The following is a 24,973-nucleotide window of genomic DNA, read 5'->3' as shown; positions in this document are numbered from 1 at the left end:
TCACTTAATATTCATTTTCTACTCGCTTTTCTGTTTTCTCGAATTTATGATTTAATTACATATACCCCCATCAGCTGGTTACTGTATAATCTTCAGTCTGTGTTCTTTTTAATCTTTAAGGACTAATTAAATATAGTCGATCGGTTACTGGCTGGGCTAGGATCACATCTGATCTACAATGTTAATCATTTATAATTTCATAGATCTCGTGTACATTTCATAATCAATTAAAATGTAAATACATGGGAATACTATTTAAATTACGTGCATTAAAGATTATTACAATTTTCACAATTATTAAACTTTTACATAAAAAGTGAAACCTAGAGTGAGATTTTTTAAATTCCTTGCTGGTTGGTTAGATACACTAGATGGATCATAGAGAGCTTGGGATATTTTTTTCCATGAGACATGAGCCCGGATACCTGAAGAAAATTGACACATTTATGAAGATGATTGTTCAACTACAGACTTCCCAAAATAACCAGCATAGCACAGTTCACCCCATGCAATTGCATTGACCATAATTATATTACAAGGCCATCTCTCATCAGATGTTACTTGCATTCCATATAAAAGTATTTGTTTGCTCCCACCAATAGTGCACCTATGAGGCTAGTGCTAAAAATGCTATAATTCAATATTGATGATATTTCTTTCCGGAACATCAGAGATATTTCTTTTGGGTCTCCAAAAACATCTTTTTTGATCTTGAAATCATTAATTGTAATGGAATGAGAGATAGAGTACTTATATTCCATCCAAAGAAGACTAAATCATTCTCCGAGTGATGAAGAATACAAACAAATACTCTCGAAGTATGAAAGATCAATAAATTCATACTGTAATTCACAGGGGAATACAAAAGTGATGCTCACTCAAATGGTCACCCAAAAAACCCCAATATCACTTTGAAAAACATGGGGTTGAGAAGGATTTTATAATATCTCGCATCGTTAAAAAATATGTTTGTCCAATAAACTCACAGAGTTCACTCAACATGAGAGAATTTGTTATGGCAAAAAACACTTTATCTCTATGATGTCAATAGAAATGTATTTTTGATGACGGTCTAATTATTGGATTGATATCATGATTTTTCATGTTTTATTTTCATTCAAATTATTGCCTGATTTCATTTCTAAAAAAATAACATCCTAAAAATATCCTCCCCTATTTGAATCCAGGAAATAAACTCGTTGCCCTTGGATATTTTCGACATCAAAAACAAAAAAAACAAAAACAAACATTAGGCACTCCCTTGTGCTCCCACATGTAAACACGGGCCTTTATTTTTATTGTTAGTAGATATACTAGGATTTTTATTTATTGTTGTCGAGCTTAAAACTATTAAATCTGTTTTGAGAGCAGTGGCCTGATTTTACTATTTTCGGGATTTTGTGGACTTTTATGACATCATATTTTTAAAAGAATACATTTTTCTAAGTCATAATATAACTCTATACACATCTGTGGTATTAAATTCATAAATAAATTAAGTATCCAAGTTGAGAGACATTTTTGAGAAATTTCTTATATTATATTCAAATGTGTATCATTTTTTAACTATATGTAATTGTTTATGGGTTTTATGAACTTTTCTAAGGAGTTTGTCATGTACTCGGACCACAGCGCCCTTCGACACTTGCATGACCAAGAGAAGGTAAGCGATCGGCATGCCCGATGGATCGCATATGTGCAGGATTTTTCCTTAGTTATTTGCCACAACAAAGGTATATATAAGGTTCAATTCAAATTTTCAACAACGCACTGGCAGTCAGGCATGTGGATCAATGAGGGAGAAAATACTATGGTTATTAGCACGTATAAGGTGCATATAATGTGTTCAAGAACACTTTTAATTGCCTCGGGGGTGATTCCACTCCACCAAGGGTCGTTCCTCGTACTTGGGCCATCATGTGACAGGTTGGCTGCTAATTTCTTTTACTTGTAGTTGTACTTGTACTCAGAGTATGGCTTCAATTCATCTTTTATTGTACGATGAGACTTTTTGAAATGTCTCTAGAAGAAAGTCTTACTACTCTGCTTATTCATCTTGAAGATGGTTGTGCACCATGGGTTGATATTGTAACAGAGCTTCGGAAAATCTTGATGAAATACTCAATCACCTTGAACCTTAGCACATAGTTCATGCTTTCCGTGGTTGACTTTTCAACAATTAGTTGTATCATGGTGTTTGACATAACATTATTAGATAAACTACCAATTATTGGAGTACCTGTGGGTTAACAATATGGATACAACCCACTGGGTAACATGCTACCAAGGATCAGCCACCACGTTTTTTGACCTCTAAGAGACAGAGGACTAGGACATGAGTCAACGTGACTCCCAAAAGGAGCCTTGATGCAGGACGTCGTCAAGACGTCATCCGGTCGACACCGAGGGTAGCGGCTCGGTATCGAATCAGGATCTAGATCGGTCGACAACGTTCAGCGTCGTTCGAGCAATGCAGATGGACAGGAATAACTGAAGACGATGATGCGTGAAAGTCCTGTCGTACGTGTGTGCGCCGAAGTGCGGTGTTGCCGTTCCAGAGATTGACGGAGTCGCTTCTAGTGAGGTCAAACGGACCTCCCGAACCTCGCCCGAGAGGGTCGAGGGCGAGTACGTCGCCGAACGGAAATACCCCGCTAGAATGCTCACATGCGTCAGGTGAACCCGACTCGTACCGGGCAGGTAAGACTCTCGTATAGATAGCCGTCATTTTCTCAACCTGTGTCGCTCTCATCTATATCTAACTGGAGCGCGGAGGAGGCAAATCGAAAGTATACTGAAGAAAGTAAGAGACGTAAAGGGTAGCAGGGTAGGGGGGTACCTTCGTCGCGCTGGCAACGGATATCTTGTATCAATTGAGATCCAGAGAGAACAGCAAGGCCGAGGGCGCCGACGGCTGACTGGTGCGGGAGCGGGCAAGACGGTGGTGCAGACAAAGCAGCGGGCGAGCAGCGTATTGAGTGCGGTAAGAAGAGCGGGCACTGCGCAGGGCGGCGCGGCGCGCGGCGGCTGTGGCGCGCAGGCAGCGCGCGGGCTGGCGCACAGCGGTGGCGATCGGTCGCGGCGAGGCGCTGGCAGCGCGCGGGGCAGGCCCACGGCAGCACGGTGCAGCGTAGACCTATCGCGGGGGGGCGCACGGCAGGGCGACGCACGGAGGGTGCTCACGGTTCGTGGGCAGCGGCGTGCTGGAGTCGGCGGCGAGCGCCCGTGCGCGAGGGCACGGGGTGCACGAGCACGGCGACCAGGCGTGCGGAATGAGGCCGGCCGTACGGGCGATCCCGCGCGAGGGCGCGGGGTGTGGTCGGCGGCAGCGGCGTAGGCGGAGTGACGGTGGCGTGCGGACGGCGTCGGCGTGCGGTGCGGCGTCGGCAGTGGCGTTGGGACAGTGATGGCACGCGTCACGGCGTCGGCACATGGAGCGGAGGCCGATCGCGGGACGGCGGAGCTGGGGACGGCGGCGGCGACCGGAGGGTGGCGGCGGCGCTGGCGGGTCTTCCTCCCTTCTCTTCCTTCTCTCTTCTTCCGTCCTCTCTTCTTCCCTTCCCTCTTCTCCCTTCTTCTTCTTTCTTCTTCTTCCTCTTTCTTCTTCTTCCTCTCCTCCACGAACGTGACTCTTCGACTTCTTAACGTTATAATTCAAAGAAATATCAAGAGTGAGTCTTTGGGGGGCGCCCACCCCTCCCTTATATAGGAAGGATGAAATGGGCCCCCTTAAACAACAAAGGGAAAAGAAAAGGAAAGAAAATAAAAGGGCTTGTAAGGCCCACTAAGGTAGATGGGAGGGGAAGATATCCTCATATGGGTCCTTCCCCTCACTACAACGACGAGATGATAAAGACGAAAAGCGATGAAGGGAAAGTAAGAAACGAGTAAGTCAAACGCTCCGAAGGTGGCGTGGCGTGTCTTCACGCCGAATATCTGAACCCGGGGTTGCGCGTCGATGCTGCGGCTCGTCGTGTCGGCCGGAAACGTGTCGGTGGCGGGCTCGATGACGGTGCTGGCTCCTCGCGTGACAACCCTGTGGTGTCGGACGGTGCCGCGCCATCAAGCCTCCATGGATTCCATTGCTTCTAGAAACCAAAGGAAGAGAATGTTTTGTAGGTCATCTCAAAACTCACATCTCATAACATATAAAGTTTTGTAATAAATATCATATCATGTCTCTTACTCCACCTCATCTGAATTCAAATGTTCATCTCATTTCATCTCATCTCACATCCCAAGTCATCAATATTACTTTTATTTTCACATAGGTTGGTGTCCATCAGGTCCTATATAATCGGAATAAACTTGTATCACTTTAATGTACAATAACACAAAATTCCTGTTGACAATAAGAAACTTGATAAAATTTTATTCATTCCACAACTACTCGTGAATATCATGAGATGGTCCTCAATGTCTTATGTTATCAAGTACCACAATCAAATGCCAACCAAAAAGACAGGGTTGGAATGCTTAATCTCTTCAATTTGTTTCAAACTCATTATTTAACTCACCATGTAAAGGTAATTACTTAAATCTTGACAACTTTTAAGGAATAAGATTATGTAATGTTTTTGACATACTTATAAAACCTCTTAGATAGGAAAAAAGTTCAAAATTACACGTCCCAAATATTTCGTTGAGAAACTAGTTCTATTCAAATGTAAATAGGGACAAAAAATCAGGAGATGATGATTTTAATAAAGATAAAATCGAATGAATGTCTTTTGCATTACCTCAAATTATCTTTTTAGATCAAAGTTTAAGAGAAAAACATGTAATAATTAAGCCATTTGTCACCCATCCGTTGCATCCATTCTCATTGGACCCATTCATCCAAGCCATACGTGTATGAGAATGTCGATGATAAATTAATACATGACAATGAAGATGATTTTTTCACTGAAATATGCGAAGATACAATGAGCCAGGAGGCAAAATGAAATCTAACAGAATAGGGATTGATTTTTTACAACAAGGTGAGCAAAATATTTATGAATTACTACACATCTCTTAAAAAGGATTCAATCAGCAGTCTAAATATAGAGAATGCACGAGGAATGACATTTCTCAGCAAAAATAGCTAAATATTTTTTGATTATTAAGACTTTAAAAACCTTTCTCACAATAATTATAAGAAAGAGTGCTTACTATTCACATACTTTTAGCCCTATCAATGGGCTTAAGAAGATTCACAGCTCAAGTCTCGTCAATCAACGGGGACAACACAATGTAATCACAATTTTGAAATATTGCCACACTCCATTCATGTTCACAAACGTTTTTTCTAAATTTAAACAATGACATACTTTTCGATACATAAAAACCTAAATATCATATTTGGGGTTACATTTAGGTTATGTACACTTCCACAGTCAATTTAAAATTCGGATATACAAAACTAATATGCAACACGGATATCTGATATTGTCATCCAACCCCTGAGACGATGGATGCCGACATCTAAATCAACCGATTGAAATGAAAGCAGATGCCAATATCATTAAGGATAACGATATTCCGTATCGGTACTATAGCAACTGATATCCACTATCATCATCTAATATAGATTCAGTTGAAGGCGATCCGACCCAATGCGATCTAACTTCGATCAGACCAAATAAACCGTCAAAAAATTAGGAAAGGGACATTTATAGAATGCAGGGCTTATATTATACATGATTCCTTTCTTTCCCTCCGATGACGATTTCAAAACCGTCCTCCTCACTCATTCACCCAGGAGACGTCGACGGTTCAGTCATCGTCCGCGTCGCACCGATGACGAATTTTGATGACGATGACGAATCTCTTCATCTTCTACATTCTACAAACTCTAGCTTCCCTCTGCATTTTCGTACTGTTCGTAGCAGAACAAGAGAGAGGAGAGAGAGAAGAGAGAGAAAGTAGAGAGAGAAAGAGGAGAGAGAGAGTCGTCAGCTCGTCGTCTGCAGACAAGGAATGAAACCCATCGGGCAACTTTCAACGCAGAAGAGCCGCCATCTCTCTTCCATCTCAAGAACTCTCTCCAATGGGGGGGGGCAGCCAGAGTCTCTCTCTTCCCAAACGACCACTTCAAGCAGCGGCAATCTAGAGAGAGACGAAGGTTTCGTCAAAATTCTCCGTAGAATCCTGCAATCCAAACAGAGTTGGAGGATTTCTCTGAGCAACTCGTTCATCGTCCAAAGATTGAATCCCAGACACGTGGAAGAACTCCTTTTACAGACATTAGATCAACCCCGGCTGGCCCTAAGGTTCTTCAATTTCTTGGGCCTTCACAAGAGTTTTGAACATTCTACATTGTCGTTCTGCATCTTGATTTGCGCGCTTATCAGGGATGGTCTTAATTGGCCCGCTTCGTCCCTAATTCAAACCCTGGTTGCCCGCCGGACGGATCCATTCGAGGCTTTTAACTGCCTCTTGAGGTCCCGGGATCTGTCCTCTCTTCAGAATTATCTGCCATTGGAACTGTTAATCCAAACTTATGTCCATAATCACCGAGTTTTTGATGCTTTGACTGTCTTTAACTCTGCAATCAGCCGCGGGATTCAAATGGAGGTCAGGGTTTATTACCTTTTATTCCGAGGTTTGACAAAGATCAAGCGATTTGACTTGGCTCTGATGATTTATGCTGATATACTTAGCATCGGCGTTCGGCCAGACGGGTTTGTTTACACGGAAGTTGTGAAAATCTTGTGTGAGCTGAAGAACATTCCAAAGGCCAAGGAGGCGATTCTTCAAATGGAAGAACACGGTAAGAACTCCAGCGTTGTCCCTTACAATGTCTTGATTCATGGATTGTGCAAGGTGAAGAAAGCTGTTGAAGGGGTTGAAATTTTGAGATCGTTGAAAAGTAAAGGCCTGGCTGCTGATCTGGTCACTTACTGCACTCTGATTCTTGGTCTCTGCAAGGTAGATGAGATTACTCTCGCAAGAAACATGCTTGAAGAAATGCTAGAATTGGGATTCAACCCTAGTGAAGCTGCTCTGTCAGCTGCTGTCGAGGGACTTAGAAGAAATGGCAAGACTGATGAAGCCATTGAACTAGTTCACCGGCTGGGAAATCAAGGGATAGCTCCTAATCTCTTTTCCTTCAATGGTCTGGTTGATTATCTTTGTAAGAACGGTAGATTACAGGAAGCTGATGAGCTTCTTGAGAAGATGAGAGAGAAGGGAGGGCTCCTTCCTAATGGTGTCACTTATGCAATTCTGATCGATTCTTCTTGCAGAAGAGGAGAGATAGATCATGCTGTAGAACTTTTCTGCAGAATGAGAGAGGAGAGGATAAAGATCTCTGTATACCCTTTCAATTCCTTGATCAATGGTTTCTGCAAGCTGGGAAAACTGCGGGAAGCTGAGTCTCTATTTAGAGAGATAATCAAGCAAGGATTAATACCCAGCCCTCAGACTTACACGTCCATGATTAGCGGGTATTGCGAGATTAATGAACTTGACAACGCCCTGAAACTCCATCGGGAGATGTCTTCAAAGGGGGTCAACCCAAATGCCCATACCTTCACCGCTCTCATCTCAGGCTTCTGCAAAGCCAACATGATGACGCAATCTGCTGATTTGTTCAAAGAAATGGTAGAACTTAACGTTATACCCAACGAGGTGACTTATAATGTCATGATTGATGGGTATTGCAGGGCAGGTGATATTTCAACAGCTTTTACCTTATATCATGAGATGCAGGAGAAGGGTCTTGTTCCAGACACTTTTACTTTCAGACCTCTTATCTCTGGTCTATGTTTGGCTGGCAGAGTTTCTGAAGCTAAGTGTTTTGTTGATGGATTGTTCAGAAAGAATCATAAACTCAATGAGATGTGTCTTGGCGCCCTTGCCCACGGATATTGTAAAGAAGGTAAAGTTGAAGACGCTACTCAAGTTTTTAAAGAGATGGTGGGAAGAGGCATTGAAATGGATCTTGTCTGCTATAGCTCGCTTATTTACGGAGCTCTGAAGCAAAACGATCATGCCCGGGTTCTTGATCTTCTCAGAAGAATGGATGATGAGGGATTAAAGCTGGACAGCGTAGTTTTTACCAGCATGGTTGATGCGCAGTTCAAGAGAGGGGATTTAACTGAAGCCATGGCGTTATGGTACATGATGGTTAAGGAAGGTTTAGCTCTAAGTGTTGTGTCTTATACCGTGATTATAGATGGGCTTTGTAAGGCTGGAAGGGAGGACAAGGCCTTGGTGTTTTGCAAGGAGATGCTAGTGAAGGATTTTCACCCTAATGTACTGACTTTTGGTTGTCTTCTTGACCACCTTATGAGAACCGGAAGAGCAGATGAAGCTCTTCATCTACATGAGGTGATGATTAGAGCAGGTAGGTTGTGTAATTCAGTGACCTATAATATTGTAATGTCCGGTCTGTGTAAGATAGGCCGGGTCCAGGAAGCCACTCTGCTCCTTGAAGAAATGATAGAAAACGGAATAATCCCAGACTGTGTAAGTTACTCCATCATCATATTCGAGCAGTGCAAGAAGGGTGATTTACCGAAAGCTTTCTCCTTCTGGAATGCCATGTTGGAAAAGGGAATTGAACCAGACTCATTGGCCTTTAATTTCTTGATACGCGCTTGCTGCTTGAACGGGCAGCTTTCAAAGGCAATAGATTTGCATGATGACTTAGCGCGGAGGCGAGAGAAGCGGAGTCAACTTCGATACACCCATTATTAGTTTGTGAAAATTAGAACCAATGAGGTCACCGTAATCAACCCATTATTTACTCGTTCGTCTACTTCATTGCTCTTTCTGCAGTTTTGACATTCCGCTTATACTTTGAAACACAATGGGGGGGGGAGAGGAGTTCATGCAGAGAAAGGCCGTAACTTTCAATTCCCGGGGGCGTTTTTAAGGTGAGAAAAAACGAAAGATGGCGTCTTTTTCATGTTTTCTCAAGTTGGTTTTTCTCTGATTGTGTTGCAGAAGCGTGTTCTTCTTCTTCTTCTTCTCGTTTGGTTCAAGTCTGGCTCTGCAATGCCGGAGCGCCCTCCAGAGGGCAGCGCAGCTGACGGTGAAGCAGCTACTAGAGCTCCACGCGGTTCTGGTCACCGCTCCTCCCCCGAGCCTAGACCCAAACTTGGTCGCCGTGAAGCTGATCACCGCCTACGCCGCTGCCGGCGCCCCCCGCCACTCCGCCCTGATCTTCTCCGTCCTCCCCAGCCCCAATCTCTTCGCCTGGAACGCCGTCCTCAAAGCCCACGCCCAGAACAACCTCTTCGTCCACGCCCTTCGTTACTTCTCCGCCCTCTTCCACTGCCCCTTCGCCCCGCCCCCCGACGAGTACACCTTCACCTCCGTCCTCAAGGCCTGCGCCGGCCTCCTCGCCATCGCCGACGGCGAGAAGGCCCACGCCCTTCTCCTCAAGCTCGGCCTTCACTCCAACCTCTTCGTCCAGAATTCCCTCATCGACCTCTACTTCAAGCTCCGCCGCCCTGCCAACGCCCGCCACCTGTTCGATCAAATGCCCAGCTGGGACGCCGTCTCCTTCAACACCGTCATCTCCGGGCTCTGCCTCTCCGGCGACATCGCCGCCGCTCGGGCCGTCTTCGACGGAATGGGCGCCGCCCGGACCGTGGTCTCCTGGTCGGCGATGGTCTCCGGCCACGCCCGCTCCGGCGATGTCGTCGCCGCCCGCCGCCTGTTCGACGATATGCCTGCCCGGACCGCCGCAGCCTGGAATGCCATGCTGTCTGCCTATCTCCACAACGACATGCCCGTTGAATTGGTGGAGCTCTTCCGTCGGATGCCCGGCCCGCTGGAGGAGGCCACGCTTGTGATCGTCCTCGCCGCCTGCGCTCGGCTCGGGGCGCTGGAGCTTGGCCGCTGGCTCCACGCCTACGCGCGCCGGCGGCGCCTCCCCCTGACCCTCTTCCTCGGCAATGCTCTGGTGGACATGTACGCAAAGTGCGGCGGCGTCGGCGACGCCAGAGCCGTGTTTGACGATATGCAGGAGAGGGATGTGGTGTCGTGGACTGTGCTGGTGGCGGGGCTGGCGGCGAATGGGCGGTCAGGGGAGGCTGTGGCTGGGTTCAGGGAGATGGTCTGGCAGGGGGTCCGGCCCAATGAGCTCACCTTCATGGCAGTGCTCTCGGCTTGCTCGCATGCTGGGCTGGTGGACGCCGGCCTGGAGATCTTCAATTCCATGGCGGCGGAGCACGGGATCGCTCCCAAGGTGGAACACTATGGCTGCATGGTGGACCTGCTGAGCCGCGCCGGGCGGCTGCAGGCGGCGGAGGAGCTGGTCCGGGGAATGGCGGTGCCGGCCAATGTGGTGGTCTGGGGGGCTCTGCTGGGCGGGTGCCGAACCCATGGAGACGCCAGCCGGGGCCAGCGAGCCGCCCAGAGGATCCTTGAGCTTGACCCGGGGCACTCCGGCGGGCACGTCTACCTCGCCGGAGCCTACGCCGTGGCCGGGAGAGCGGAGATGGCGGCGGCATGCCGGACGAGGATGCGCCAGGGGAGAGTCGAGAAGGTGCCCGGCTGCAGCTGGATTGAGCTCGATGGCGCTGTCCATGAGTTCTTCATGGGGGACTGGTCTCATCCAGAGTCACAGAGGATCCGCGCCTTGGCGGCGGAGCTGGGGAGGATTGCGTCACAGGATAGCTGCAGAATCATTCTAGAGAGCTTGACTCTGAGTCCACAAAGCCTTCTCTGCATGGAGTGAGCTGGGTCTTCAGTCTGCAGAACTCTCATACACCAAAGGTCAACTCTAGTATGACAGTGGAGAAGGACATGGTTCTGTCAAACTGGGCAGACAGTCTAGTTAGAGGGCTGGAACTGAGGTAGATGTGGCGAATTCCGAGGTAGATTCATCTTGAACCATGGTATTAAAGAGGAATAAGAATTGAGAAACGGAACCACCAAGGTTCTGAGCAACAATAGATTCATCTTATATTTACGATTTTCCTTTTAGCAGTCATGATATTTGTTTATTGATTCATAAATTTTATTTGCAATCTGATTGTTTTTTTATTGGGAATTGAGGCATTAGATATTATTGCTTAGAACCTTGGTGGTTCCGTTTATCAATCCTTATTCCTCTTCGAACAAATTATGTTGCATAGAGCATATAACGATAGATTTCTAATATCATTTGTCCTTAACCTGCAGGTAGGAGAAGCTACTGTCTAGTGTTGGTCTTACGAAATATTTCTTATACAATCAAGCAGAGGGTAAGGAAAACATGCCATGTGAGATAATCTTGATCGGAACAGGTTTCTCAGTCGAACTAATTCATTCAAGTTGTAGTTAGCTCATTGAGACTTCAAACAATCAGGTATATGTGTTAATATGGTTCTCTTTGTTATGTTTTACCATATTACCATTAAGAAAAGATGCACTTTTCCATATATTCTGTTGAAGTGTTTGATGTAATGAGACTCTACTGCATATCTAATTTTAGCCTTTTGTGACATGGAACAGGTTTCTTTCTCACTCGAACCAATTCGTCCAATAACCAGTAAGAAAAAATGCACTCTTCCATATATTCTGTTGAAGTTTTTGAGTAATGAGACTCTTAATGCATATCTAACGAATTATAACTTCTTGGCTTTTCAACACCCTATTTTTTCTAAAGAACCTTTTTAATGAAGTTGTTAACACCCTTTAAAATCTATTGCTTGACTCACCACCACAAATGTCAGACAATCGGTAATCGCCAGTTTGGGGGGGAACTCAGAAAGCCGTATCTTATTTGGCTGCACAGTTCACCATACGAAGTTGGGCTGCAATCATATTTCATCCGATGTAACTATGAAGATTATCATCAAGCATGGTCCTCATAGCTCTAATACCATATTGGGTAAATAGCTGTTGAAGAGTATAGTCCAATCAACAACTTTGAAACTGCTAGAAAGATCCTACGCGAGGAAAATTCATTCCAGTAGATTTCTCGAAAGAACAATACAGTCCAAATGCATTCCTTGAAATAATATGTCGAATTACATTATCCGAATCAGATTATGAGAGATGATGATTTTTCATTTTCTTCTTTCACTTTATTTGTTGAATATCAGCAAGGAACACATCCTAAGGTGTGAAACTCATGTATATGTTATATCTGAAGAATTACTGTTGCCATCCTTGTTTTCGTGACTTAAATGAAATTTTATATACTTCCAAATTTATTTAGCTGGTTAACAATTAATAGCCATACCCACAAAATTTAGTGAAGTGTAGCTGCCGTTATCGAAGTATAAACACTGATTATATAAAAAATATATAACACAGATCGATGTAAAATAAAATACACAAAATATTGTATATTTGTAATCGTTGGCCTAATGAACTTAATTAAAACAAAATGAAAAACACACCGAACCGAGTGTGAGGCTCGGTATATGGTTTTCGGAAAAGAACGATCCGAGACAGAGAACAGACAACTGGAAAAAGCCAAAAATAAACAACTTTGAATTTTCTTACCCAAAAGCACCAAACTTCAGATACCATGATATTCAGCCAATGACCTTAGAAGGGGTTATGATTAATTTGCCCGGCCTCTGATGACATCGAGACCCATCTCAGATGGATCGGTGGCCTGCAGTTCTACTTGGATCCCATCCAGTTCCCTCTTGAATCGATCCTTTGAGCTGGCGTACAACATCTTGCTTCTCACCCTTGCAGTATCCGGGGACCTTTGAAAAATGTTGAAGATCAATCAGAAGAAGTGATAAGAACAAAGATGTTTTTTTTTGAAGAAAAAGAGGGAAGATCACCCGAAATCGATGATCAACCGACTACGAAGAACATGTGAATAGAAATGGTACCATGCAATGAAGAAGATCCTGCTCTTCTGGCAGTTTTCTTGGGTGACAAAGTCGTAATCATAAATGGCGAATCGGCACTCGTTTTCAGGTAGACTGGCAGTGAAATCCTCGTATGTAAGCGCGGGCTCCCCGAGTTTTTCCACCACAACTTGCTTCTGCTTCTCGTCGATCTTGAAGACAATGAAGCGGTAAGTTCTCTTCGCCTTGAGTTCCTGGAATTTCAACTTGCAGTCGTCGTTCACAGCCATTCCCGACGCAGCGTTCGCCTGGTGTTTCAAAGGATTGATTAAAATAAGTTTCCTAGGTCTGCCGAAATTCACGATCCAGCCAATACTACTGAAAACGCATAGATCAAGCTAAATAAGCGTTCGCCTGGCGTTTCAACGGATTGATTAAAATAAGTTTCCTAGGTTTGCCGAAATTCATGATCCAGCCAATAGCTGATGAAAAAGCATAGATCAAAATTTGCCGATATTAACAAACGCAAAGTTCACCAGAGAGGGAACATAAAAAAATGGAAAAATCGAAGACAAATCTTGGAAACCCTAGAAGAGTAAAGCATCGGAAAACGAGAGAAAAAAAATACCATTTTTCCGCGGCCAGGAGGATCAGATCTGCGTAGTAACCGAAATTTCAGAAGAGGCTCTTCCGCAAGAATCTAGCGCTCCGAAATCTGCGCGAGTTGTAGATCAGAGTCGATGAAATGAAGAAAGACACGTTTTGGCGGTGGCAAGACGGATAAATCGAGGCGGTGATCTTAAACAACTGATAGAGATAACGCAATGAGAAGGCTCCACGTCACCCTGGCGGTGTTCCGATTCAGCTCGAAACCGTGTGAAATCCGCTTTTGCTTCGCCGAGTCCACGGAGTCAACGGTCTCGATTTAATCTGACCGTTGACGGTTAGTGCATCAATAAACGGAAATTATCGTCATCCGTCATCCCAACCGCGTCCCGACGCTTGCTTGACTCTTCTTTCGTGCTGTCCATAGAGTCAACGGTCTGGATTCTATCAACGATTGGATTTTATAACTTAAAATGTGAAATACTTTGTGTAATACATAAATGTAATAAAAATATGTAATATGTTGTATGATCTGTAAATTGATCGTTTTTTAACTGAATTAGAGCTTTTCTAAGAAATTTTGAAATCTCAGTGTGGAGTTATAAATCTTACTTAGCAGTTTTGGAAGTGAGTGCTAATGTCTTTCTACTACTATTGTTATTATTTTCCCTGTTTTCTTCAGGCAACATGATCTAGTAGATTGCCTTCTTCCAAGGGAAGTTTTGCTGTGAAACAGATTGTGTATTCCTTTACGACAATTTCATGATTTAAAATGCTTTCTTTTAAGAGGAAGCAAATGAGAAAAATTAAGAATCAAGGTTATAGGAGAATGGCTTCCATGACCCAGAGAACAATATTCTTCATGTCACAATTCATCTATCTTTGAAAGAAGGGATAGGTCTGATCTTGACTATTTAGCCTTTGCCATCATCATTAGCTATGCCCAGTGTGCTAAAGAAGAGATTTTGAAAAAGTTGAAAGACGATGTGGATGGATACATTAAAAAAAACTACCGTTTGGTTTCCAATGTTTGCACACATAAGGTTTGAATGAATCAGAGAGTGTTAGGATTTGTCCATCCAAGCAGCTATTTATTGTGAGGAGATTGCTTTTTCCTGGCCTGATGGAAGAGCTTCCCATCGAGCACAGTTTCAATAAGCACACAGTAAATTAGTTTTATTATTTTTTCCTCAACGTATTAGTGAATTTATTTAATTTTTTTTGTTCTTTTATTTCAGATGGAGACTATTAGTATTGACAACAATCTTGATAATCAATGCAGTTTCTCATCTTCCAAATATAGGAGTGATGAGAGTCCTTATTATGTCTATTAGTATTTGTGGAAATTTAAGATTCTCACACACAAAAGGCATGACTAGAAACTGTTCAATTCTTTCTTTTTGGTCTCTCTGTTTTGTTCAGAAATTTTTTGGGTATTTCACAGTTAAATTCCGTATAATTTGTTGAACCCATTTGTATTATAGTTTTATCAAAAAATTAATAGGTTCTTACATCCACAAAGTTTAGAAAACATTCTGGAGTCACCACAGTAAATAAAAAATATTCATATACTTTTGATTAATGGGAAAAACCTTTCTATAGTCAAAGAGCTAACAAGATACTATTTCAGTTATTTGAATAGTATCATTGAGAACACAACAAGTGGCAACCATAATTCGGAGTATTAAAATCAAATAAAGGGAACATTTGTCATTTTATTTGAAATTATATATGATTTAACTATTCATTTTCCTCTTACGCGTCATCCAATAGCGTCATATTCAAATCCTTTGTGGAAGGTAATCATGGATAAAAGAGCATAAATTGTGCACCTTGAAGCAATAATGAATCAAAATGCTGAGGACTATTCAACATTAAAAATATAGTAGGGTAATCAGAATATAAATGTTTCCCTGAATGGCGTTCCTCTGTTTTATTTTGAATATTTATCTTGAAAGGCTTCTGCATCAGAAGAAATTTTTTGTGTTTCCAAATATTTTACATGTCGGTCCTTGTGAAGTATTTTCTTACATCTTTATTATATTAGGGTTTATCATCTTTATTTTGAATATTTTTTCTTGTATTCAATTTATGAAAAAGGATATATTTTGTTTAAATCGGCATTGACCCTTGATCTTTGGAGTTATGCTCTATCCCTTATATAGTGCCTCAAATTCATTGTTTACTTATGGGTGAGGATACATATTTTTAACTGGCCCTTTTATGGGCCACATTTATTTTAGGGGAGTTAGATGGTCATTTCGGAAAATTTTCTAATTTTCAGTAGGCTTCTCATGGTACGGAGAGTGATTAGAAAAATCAAAATGAGCATTGTTTTAAGCATGTACTTGGTGACAATATATTTCACACACGAGAGTGAGAAGACACATTTGTCGATGAACATCCTTCATCCTTCGCCTCCTGGCCAAAGTAACCCAAATTTACTAGAACCTACATATGCCAATGGCTTTAGTTTATTTTGATAATGTTGAAGATGAGGGTTTTGAGTAAGCATTGTGTAGGATTTAGTGGGGGAAGATAATTGCATATTTGAAGAGTGGGAAGCCGAAGAAGCCCCTGCTATGTATGATAACTTTTAAGTTTTTTTTTGGGTTCCTTGACACCTTACCCCATTATATGTATGATTAATTTGTTGTTTGGTTTGGTTCCTTGTACCTTAGCCCCTGATATGTATGATAAATATCTAAATCTGGAGACTATCAAGTGGTTATGGGATCAAGTTAAGTAAGAAGAATTTTTCCCAACAGAGAAGAACAATTGACATATTTGGTCTTAATTGGGGTACAAATCTAGTATGGCACGTTCATGAGAATTCAAGGACCTTCAGAGGAAAGTAGAAACATACTAGCCAATAAAGGGTAATGAAGAGTGCATCCAAATGTTCAAGTACATGATGCTCACATTTCTTTCTGGGTTAGCCATACCTATAAAGATATGATGAAACCAATTCTACACATGGAGAAAACACCATATCTTGATGAGGATATTAATATGATTATGGAAGAATTGGACATACCCAGTATACATACACGGATACCAAAGGTGACTCTAGTGCATTTGGTTTTCAAGAAAAATCAGTCCCATCAGCTACCCAAGGATAAGATAAATCAAGGGAGAAAGAAAAGGATCAAACCCAGTAATCAGGGGAGATGAAAATGACAGCCTGTATTTTAAACTAAGGAGACTTCTAGAGGACCTAGGAGACTTCTTTAAACTACACAAGCACTCTTCTAAACAAGGGGGTCAACAAAACATGTAAGTGACAAAGGCTTAGGAGACTACTAGAGGACCCTCTCAGATGTATGCTCATCCTCCCCTATATATAACGGAGCTGGAACAACTAAATGTGTAGGTGGGAAAGTTGAAAAGCCTAAAGAGGGAGACTAATTCTCTTCCATAAACTTCCCTTCTCCACTCCGATGATAAAATATCCTCAGCACTTTTTCTTGGATCTTTGAAGCTGGGGCCATCAATCAGATCCTAGATTTGTAAATTTATATGTTTTGAAAGAAGTGATGGAAAGATTTTTTTTTGAACTAAGAAGTGATGGAAAGATGAAGGTCATTACTGATTGATGTGGTGTTTTACTTGCGAGTGTCGCTGGAAACATCAAATTGGATGAGGTATTAATCTTTTCAGACATCTTGCATGCACCATAATTGAGGGCACATTTGATACCACCTCAAACAATAGTGGATGATATTTTCTAATATTAGATGTTAATTTACGTTAAATGATGGTGGTTGTTTTCTGTATGATTGAAGATGACTTGTTTTAGGAGCATAGACGAACTTCTTCAGCTGGATGATGAAGCTCACAAGTTTCTTACAACAGGGAGTCAACTATGGAGTCAAGAAAACAAGAAGATAATAAGAGCGATAGTATTTCTTCATCGTACTCGAATAGGTCATCCACCTATTAATATCCTTTCATATTTATTTCATTGTCTTTTATCTAGCATTTATGTTAAGACAGTTATGTGCGAGTCTTGTCAAATGGGTAACTACAATATAACCTTATTTGATCATAGGATAATACCTTCCTCAACTCCCTTTCATCACATACATTGTGACATGTGAGGATTGGTGCCTATCACAAGTTTGTCTGGGGCATCGTGGTTTCTTATTTTCATTAATAAATACACACATGTTTCTTGTATGGTGATACAAAATTTGTTATTATCATCAGTAAGTTTTTATCAGACAATTCACGTGAATGTTTTAATTTGGAAGTTACAAAATATTTTAAAGGAAATTCAGTATTCATGAATCCTGTTATGCTTTACAACACAAAAATGGGAAATCTTACCTTCCATGAACCATATTCAGTTGACCCACCTAGACAAGTTACTAAGTCATTGATCTTCTTCCTTGTACATTTCTGTATATCTGTGACAATACACTAATTATTATTTTAATATCATAAACTTTGTATGTTTAATTAGATTATAATAATTATACAAGCATGTTATCAAGCTTAAAAGGATTTAATCTATTTTTTAGTCATATTATGAATTTTATGGAGTTAATGGTATTTTAAGGATTTTTTGACTTAGCAAATTTATATATTAAGTTGAAATATATTTTTTTGAATGTTTTGGAATTGTATTCATGAGGGATATTAATTTTCTAAGTCAATAAATATATTTATTATGTTTTTATTACTTATAAATTAATTTTTGAATTTTTAAAAATACTTTTAATCTTATTTCTTGCATTGCCATGTCGCGCTAGACTAGTATAAGTCGATCACACATTCCACATCTTGTTTCATGTTCATAACATAATGTCTTCACTACAGTGCACATGTGATGCTTGTAATGAAGTCCATGGACGCATAATTCAACGTAGTGAATTATGATGATATCATAATATGAAGATTGTTTTTCTTCAAGGATGTGTTCTACATATTCTTATTTTAAGGATACTTGATAAGGATATTGAAGTATCTTAGTAGAATTGCACTATTTAGTCATACTCATATGATGACTTTAGTCGATCATGTAGCCATCAGTGTGGAGATACTGATGATAGATAGTGGCACTTTTTAGCAGACTTAATTAACTTAATTAATCCATATTGTGAATTAAGTTGATTCACATCACCATTATGTACATTTCCTTAAATTTGAGATACCAAATATATATTATGGATGAACAATCATACTTTGACTATGACCTACGAAGTCCTAATCATGGAATTCCAAAATGAATTATCTATATGATGATAAAAACAATTAATTTGGAATACCAATCTCTAAATTGTCCTTGGAGCCATTCACTAAATTGATGCACGAGCCTGGAGGGTCAAGTAAATGATCTCAAGTACACATGAAGATATGCTTAAAATTTATGGGTTTTTATGAAAAATATACTTCTAGTATAAATTGGGGAATGCCAGAATTGTATAGAGCCCGTCGTCTTGTTATCCTTTCCCATTGGCTCCATTCTTGATGTGATTGAGACAGTGTAACTACGATGACCGGGTATGGACGAATCTCGTCGAAGTGAAGGATGAGATTTGACATGCCAATGGTTACATAAATAGAGGTTGCCCACATGGACAGCTCAACATGTCTTATTCGAGAAACTGATTAATAAGTTTTTGAATACTGTTTATATAATGTTCAAAGTTTTCTTCTTTAGGAACCTCTATAGTTTCATCCATAGTAAAGACAGACACCGCAGGTGTAAATTCTCTTCTCTAGAAACCCTAAGAGTAAGGATGAAATAAAAATGAGGCAAAAAATACAAGCAACTTAATTTCTTCCACTTGAGAAAACATAGCTTAAATACCAGGTTTGGGGTGTACATGGGAATGTGTTAACAGATAGGCCCATTAGGCGAGACCCAAAAATATAAGCTGAATATGAGCACAAGAAAGATCATATACATTCCAACTGAAATGGCCAAGATCCACACAAAGCATAATGGGGAGTGCTAGATAGAAGCTTCTATATTAGCCTCTGTCTTTGTAACCTGGTATTGGGCTGTTAGTGAACACACCCATACTGGTTACCCAGGAAGGCACTATGAAAATCTAAGTTCTGAACACTTCTTCATTCGTTTTCATTTGTCAATAGATAACTCTGCTATGGTTTCATCAAAATTTGTTCTTCTTATCTAGGAGTAAAAAACATATTTCAAAAGGCACATTTATTGTAAAGTTGTAATTCAGTTCATCAAAAACAGAGAAAGCAATGCAAGCAGATGCTGACCATTATTGAAGTATCTTACAGATGGATGCGAGAGCGGCGAGCCGGGGCACTCTTATGTGGCCTCTGCCACTGTGAACCGTAACTTCTCCAGCTCCCCTGCCGTCACGCTGCTCCCACACTTAGCCTCCTGCCAGGAGATGGCGGTGCTGCTTCCGCTTTCCGACATGAGCATCCTGTTCTCAACATTAGCCAGACATTAAAACCCAGTTCGTAGACTGAAATTTGAAGTAGAGAAAGAAATGCAACCTGTTGGAGAGCAATTGCCTCTCGCGGGCCGGCTTCTTCTTCTTCTTCTTCTGTTTTTGCTTTTGGCTCTCCTTCTTCGCCTTGGAGCGCTGCTTGGAGTAGGAAGAACTGTTCTTTACAGTGTGGGACATGGAGGAGGTGGGCGGATCGTACACGTCATCCGCCCACTTGACCTGCATCTTCATCCTTGGTGAGCCCGCCTTCTCTCGACCGCCTTTCATGGCGGAAACCAGCAGCGGTGCCGCCTATTAAATCCAACAATTACACCTATTTCATCAAAACCATGGAGTTTGCCTTCAATCAACTTAAACAGGAAGGCTTACAGGCAAGGAAGTGGATCCCTTAAGCTCTAGAGGGCTTCTGTCGTCGCCAAGATTGGTCTGAATTTTTATCAACTGGTTGTTCAAGGTAATTCCCAGCTGAAGAGCTCCTTCGTGATAGTCAGAATGGCCATGATAGGGGAAATCTTCGACTTGAAGTTCGCTTAAGGCGATTCTAAGATCTTCAGGAGTCAACAAGTTCTTGTTCCCTGCTGGGCTTGGTTCTGTATCGTCGAGTGCTTCTTGAGCCAGCGTGTTGTAATCCAAATTCCCTTCTAGGAACTTACTATTGATGTAGACATCCATTTGGGTCGTTGAATGACAACCTGAGAAATTTTGATTCAGAAAATATAATGAGAAATTGAGAAAGATCTTCATGCAGTTTCGAAATTTCAGCAATGGACCGAAGATATTTCCATCGACTAAAATGTGATTAAACGGACATGAGTACATGGAATGAATAACATTTGGCCCCACAAATTTGAAACTCCATCGGGGATTAAGTTTTCCAAGTTGCATATAAATGATGGACCAGGAAAATGCGAGGGACAAAGAAAATCAAGAACTTTGCTTGCGATTGTAAAATTCATAATAAACCAGTTTTCACGTTAATGTTCCTCCCAAATGACAACAACTGGCATAAAAAAAAACACGATTGCAAACTTTAATTTTTGAAAACATAACACGATTACAAACTGTTAATTACATGATCGCAATCTTGTGCAAAAAGACTTACACAGGAAAGGGCTTATAACCGTCGTCAGGCGCCGCAACCAGTATGCGATCTTTGGCAAGGAGTGAGAAAAAACGTCTCGCACGTAATCTTCCGTGGGAATAAGTACAAAGAAATTGACAAGAAAATACTCCGACCGCGCTCAGATATTCTCAATACTGAATATCCGACAGAATCCGCTTCGGCTCGGAAGTTAAATCTATTAACACGCTGAAACAAAGGCTGCTAAATACATCCTGAAGAAAACAGACCTTACTAGAGACTACAACGGCGATTCCGTTTTTCAATCTGTTTCAGACGATGGGAACTAGACCCGCCATGAAAGTTCATCACTGAGGAGAGCTCACCAATCATGTGAAGGAGCTTCCCAAGCACCGAGGGCATGATCGGTGCTCGTGGAAGTCCCAAAAAACTTGAGAAAAAGAAATTAGCCCTAATCTGTCCGATCCAGCGCCAAAAAAATCGAAAAAAAGGGGAAAATCAAATAGCTATGATCGGCATGAAGAAGCTATCATCTCCCTCAGAATCGAAGCGGATTAGAGATCGTCGATCTCATGGGAAGAACAGCCCCTCGGTCGGATCTAGAAGCTTCGCAGATACGTCCGCGATCTGTGGACACGCAGACAGATAAGATCGATGTCCTCTGCAGTCGGTTGAAGGGCTCCGCTTTATATAGACGCGAGCTGGCATAGGCCCAAAATACTAACAGCCAATGGAAGATGTACACGTGGAAAGATGACTCGATGTCTTCAGATATTATTCTTTCTTTGGGGGGGAGGGGGCAGATTATTATTGATAACAGTAGTTTTTTGGCCCGAATTGTTTAACCTTTAATTATTATTTTTTAGTTCTCAGAAGTGAGATAATTTCTTGAATCTAAGATGAAAGGAATTAGATGATAATTTGTATTGAATGAGCTATAAAAATTTTGAAGAGGATTTTGTGTAATATATCCACATCTGTCCGAACAATACTGTCCTTGCGCATTTTTTTCGTATAATTTATTTAATAGTTATTTTTACCTTTTATATATATGCATGGATGGATCCATTATTGAAACTTGGCAAATTGAAATGTTTATGGTAATGCTCTTGGGCAGGACATTAGGCCTTAGATTTTAAAAACTTATATTGTTTATGATTCATACCCACATTTGTGTGTATGTGTGTTTGTCTTAATCTTTGTTTTAGTTTTGCAAGAACTTATTTGATATCCGGCTATCAAATTTAGCAATTTCATCAAATTTATGCCTGCCTACAGTTCAAATAATCTCTTGGCACATATGACCATAAAATTGCAGTTATCAAATACTTTAGAACTATCCACTAGGGAACGGCAAACGTCATCCGTCACATCACACATCACCGTGACGGAAACGTGACATATGACATGACGGTGATGGTGATGGTTTTAGGAGTATGTGGCGGTGACCGTGACAGATGACGATGGGGGCTGACAGTGACGTGACGGTGATTGGGTGCTCAGGACGTGTGAAGTGATGAAACGGCCGTCACGGATGACGGCCGTTCCGTTATTTCTAAATACGGTTAAAAACAGTAGTTTTAAATATTGGTAACTGCATCCAATCGCTGGAAAAGTCCCAATTGCTTCGAACTTTATGATAAATTACACTAAATTCAAGAGATATTCAGCTATCGCACCTTGAAGGCATCCATTTTGCTCTTCGTTATCTGATTCTTTGCGATACAGCTATTGAAGACGTCTTTCGTGAACAAGTAATGAATCAAACTGATCACACCCGTAGAAATAAATAACAAGTCGATAAATTTTACATATAACCCAAGAACAATCTAGAGCAGACTCACTTGATAACTTCCATGGGAATCTGGAAATTACAATTCCCAGCCAACGTTCGCATCGTGCCACATTCAGCGACAAGGGCATTCCTAGGATAAGAAAAAAACTTGAATTTCAATCCATAGAAACAAAAAATGGGGAATAAAAAATTGAAGAAGAAGATTGAAAGCAGAGGATATGGTTTCTACAGTCGTTGTAAGAGGGGAAGTTGAGAAGCAGCGTTGAAGGAGGTGACAGTGAGGTGAAGTTCATGAAGCAGGCCAATTGTTTTCTGAATGGAATTGGTGATCTGGTTAAGATTCTGCTTTGAGTCGTCGTCTTCGTTGCTCTGCGTGCTCTTCGATGAGTTCATTCAGCCTGAAAATTCTCCTTTTAATTTTTTTACTTTGAAATTCTTTCTTTTCCTCTGCGATTCTGGCAATTCGTCGATAAATTGTTTCTGCATGATACTGTTAGGGAAGATGAAGAACGAAACCTCAAAAATTTTCTGTCAAAGTGCATTTAGAAAGCGTGATTTTATTTTTCGACAATGAAATTTCCGATATCAAATCATCAAACGATCACCGAACTAAATTATTTCTATAACCGAAAATGAAATCTCCAAAACTAAATCATCAAATTGCAGCAAAACAGATTATTCCCAACCCCTGAAATGAAAATTTCTGAGATCGGACTGTCAACAGCCCGAATAGAAATATTTGAAATAAAGCATCAAATTACGCCAAAATCTGCTTGCAGTATCAAGCAATCTGCCATTCACACTTCAAATAAACACCAAAACTAAATTTTTAGGGTTTTTCCCGTCACCTGTGACTGTGACGCCATCACGGTGATGTGGACGTGATGGGACACCCAATAGAGGGACGCGTAATGGAGCGTGACGGTCTTTAGTGTATTTGCTGGGACGCGTGACATGACGGTGACGTGACGAAAGTTTCGTCACATCACCGTCACGTTCCATCATCCGTTCAGTCACGTCCGGGGCGTCACGTCCCGAATGTGCCATTCCCTACTATCCATTTTTCTCTCATCCCAATAAAATTTATCTTCTTCTCACCCCCATACTATTATTTTTTAAAGGTTATGTTATTGTGTCCATTTATTTTCAATGATAACTCAAATATTTATACCTGTTTTGTACATCTGTGGCATTTGACTGCATTCATCTTGTCTTGATAAGAATTTCTACCTAATATAGTGGTTCTTTCATCTATCTCAAGAAGCATCTACATTATGGAATCTTCGTTGAGTTGCTTATTCGTTTTGAGTTATAACTTCTTGCAGGTGACCCAATCATTAAAAATGGCATCCATTTTGTCTCTCTCTACTAGTGCATTCCAATGCCTTTCATTAGCAACCTTACCACTTTATTAGTCTCGTGATATCTCAATAATGAACCTAAAATTTTTTTACAGAATAAAATCTTTCAATTCATATAAAATTAAAAAAATAAAAAATCAATTGGTTCCAATCCATATGGAGGATGTTACTCTTTTAAACTTTATCTCAAATATGTTTGACATACAGATGAAAGGGCCATAAATTACTTTATGGAATCCCCAAGGTCACTCATAAAATTAAAAGTTGATGAATAATAATATGAGAGCTATTGTTAGGGTTATTTGAAGGATATTTGGACATATTCAAAAGTTAACATGTTATTTAGTAAAAAAAAACTTTACATAATTCATAAGGATGTCAAAACCAATAGCCAACTACGTTTCACATAATAATGTAAATTCAGACTTAATTATGAATATAATTGGATGAAAAGTACAAGAACTTCAATGATTTTTTTCTTGATTCTTCAATAAAAAATATGTCATTTTAAATGTGCAAAAACCTGATTGATTATATCTGCATTTATGGTAGTTTAATGAGACACTTAAGTTCCTAAATTACAAAAGATAAATTTAACACATTAATGGGTAAAGTACTTCTTGAGTTGAATCAAGTAATTTGAACATGAAATCTCACTCACTCAATTGAATCTCTTAGTTTAATGAACACGATTCGAAATCCTACATTCATTCATTTCAACAGAAAACATTTGCTGGAATCTTATAAAGATAAGGCACCTAAATCATCATCTTAATCTTCCTTATCATATCACACAGTTTGTACCGTAAAAATAGATTTAAATTTATATATTTTAGTTGTTAGTTGATATTATGTAGAGTGGAGATTTCCATTTCTGCTTTATTTGAAGCTTTGGGACCTGGAAAAGGTGGGTTGAGAATGACTGGCTTACATTTGATGTTCATAAACACTACATATCG

General features: G+C 40.8%; 4 protein-coding genes across 4 annotated transcripts; 1 reads left to right on the top strand and 3 right to left on the bottom strand.

The window, feature by feature from the left end:
* Positions 1–5,642: 5,642 nt before the first annotated feature.
* Positions 5,643–11,344, top strand: LOC144713862 (Pentatricopeptide repeat (PPR) superfamily protein). Its single transcript, XM_078588583.1, has 4 exons — positions 5,643–8,684; positions 8,775–8,864; positions 8,935–10,814; positions 11,122–11,344. The coding sequence occupies exons 1-3, from the start codon at positions 5,962–5,964 to the stop codon at positions 10,673–10,675; spliced, it is 4,554 nt and encodes a 1,517-aa protein (XP_078444709.1). The 5' UTR covers positions 5,643–5,961; the 3' UTR covers positions 10,676–10,814; positions 11,122–11,344.
* Positions 11,345–12,216: 872 nt separating this feature from the next.
* On the bottom strand, positions 12,217–13,520 carry LOC144701435 (actin-depolymerizing factor 7-like). The gene is made up of 3 exons (XM_078573246.1): positions 13,363–13,520; positions 12,777–13,042; positions 12,217–12,644 (listed from the first exon to the last, which is right to left on the bottom strand). Exons 1-3 carry the CDS (start codon positions 13,363–13,365, stop codon positions 12,494–12,496), a joined length of 420 nt encoding a protein of 139 aa, XP_078429372.1. The 5' UTR covers positions 13,366–13,520; the 3' UTR covers positions 12,217–12,493.
* A 5,980-nt stretch (positions 13,521–19,500) lies between these two features.
* Positions 19,501–21,517, bottom strand: LOC144701419 (uncharacterized). The gene is made up of 4 exons (XM_078573237.1): positions 20,880–21,517; positions 20,147–20,469; positions 19,824–20,068; positions 19,501–19,750 (listed from the first exon to the last, which is right to left on the bottom strand). The coding sequence occupies exons 2-4, from the start codon at positions 20,447–20,449 to the stop codon at positions 19,630–19,632; spliced, it is 669 nt and encodes a 222-aa protein (XP_078429363.1). The 5' UTR covers positions 20,450–20,469; positions 20,880–21,517; the 3' UTR covers positions 19,501–19,629.
* LOC144713852 (mediator of RNA polymerase II transcription subunit 10b-like) lies at positions 21,429–23,046 on the bottom strand. The gene is made up of 4 exons (XM_078588572.1): positions 22,883–23,046; positions 22,703–22,783; positions 22,538–22,625; positions 21,429–21,485 (listed from the first exon to the last, which is right to left on the bottom strand). The coding sequence occupies exons 1-4, from the start codon at positions 23,044–23,046 to the stop codon at positions 21,429–21,431; spliced, it is 390 nt and encodes a 129-aa protein (XP_078444698.1).
* Positions 23,047–24,973: the final 1,927 nt, after the last annotated feature.

The sequence above is a fragment of the Wolffia australiana genome, chromosome 1, assembly GCF_029677425.1.
Source record: "Wolffia australiana isolate 7733 chromosome 1, ASM2967742v1".
Classification (NCBI taxonomy): Eukaryota; Viridiplantae; Streptophyta; class Magnoliopsida; order Alismatales; family Araceae; genus Wolffia; species Wolffia australiana.
The sequence above is the reverse complement of the archived record's forward strand: the minus strand, read 5'-3'. Positions and strand labels throughout refer to the sequence as shown.

Excerpts from the sequence above, each read along its gene's own strand:
- LOC144713862 (XM_078588583.1), top strand. The coding sequence starts at position 5,962 with ATGAAACCCATCGGGCAACTTTCAACGCAGAAGAGCCGCCATCTCTCT. Across the intron at positions 8,685-8,774 it reads CTTCGATACACCCATTATTA|TTCCGCTTATACTTTGAAAC; the intron begins GTTTGTGAAAAT and ends GCAGTTTTGACA. Across the intron at positions 8,865-8,934 it reads TTCCCGGGGGCGTTTTTAAG|AAGCGTGTTCTTCTTCTTCT; the intron begins GTGAGAAAAAAC and ends ATTGTGTTGCAG.
- LOC144701419 (XM_078573237.1), bottom strand. The coding sequence starts at position 20,449 with ATGGATGTCTACATCAATAGTAAGTTCCTAGAAGGGAATTTGGATTAC. Across the intron at positions 20,069-20,146 it reads AGGGATCCACTTCCTTGCCT|GCGGCACCGCTGCTGGTTTC; the intron begins GTAAGCCTTCCT and ends TGGATTTAATAG. Across the intron at positions 19,751-19,823 it reads AGGCAATTGCTCTCCAACAG|GATGCTCATGTCGGAAAGCG; the intron begins GTTGCATTTCTT and ends TGTTGAGAACAG.
- LOC144713852 (XM_078588572.1), bottom strand. The coding sequence starts at position 23,046 with ATGAACTCATCGAAGAGCACGCAGAGCAACGAAGACGACGACTCAAAG. Across the intron at positions 22,784-22,882 it reads CTTCCCCTCTTACAACGACT|GAATGCCCTTGTCGCTGAAT; the intron begins GTAGAAACCATA and ends TTCTTATCCTAG. Across the intron at positions 21,486-22,537 it reads GCAAAATGGATGCCTTCAAG|ATCGCGGACGTATCTGCGAA; the intron begins GTGCGATAGCTG and ends GCGTGTCCACAG.
- LOC144701435 (XM_078573246.1), bottom strand. Across the intron at positions 12,645-12,776 it reads AGGATCTTCTTCATTGCATG|GTCCCCGGATACTGCAAGGG; the intron begins GTACCATTTCTA and ends CATTTTTCAAAG.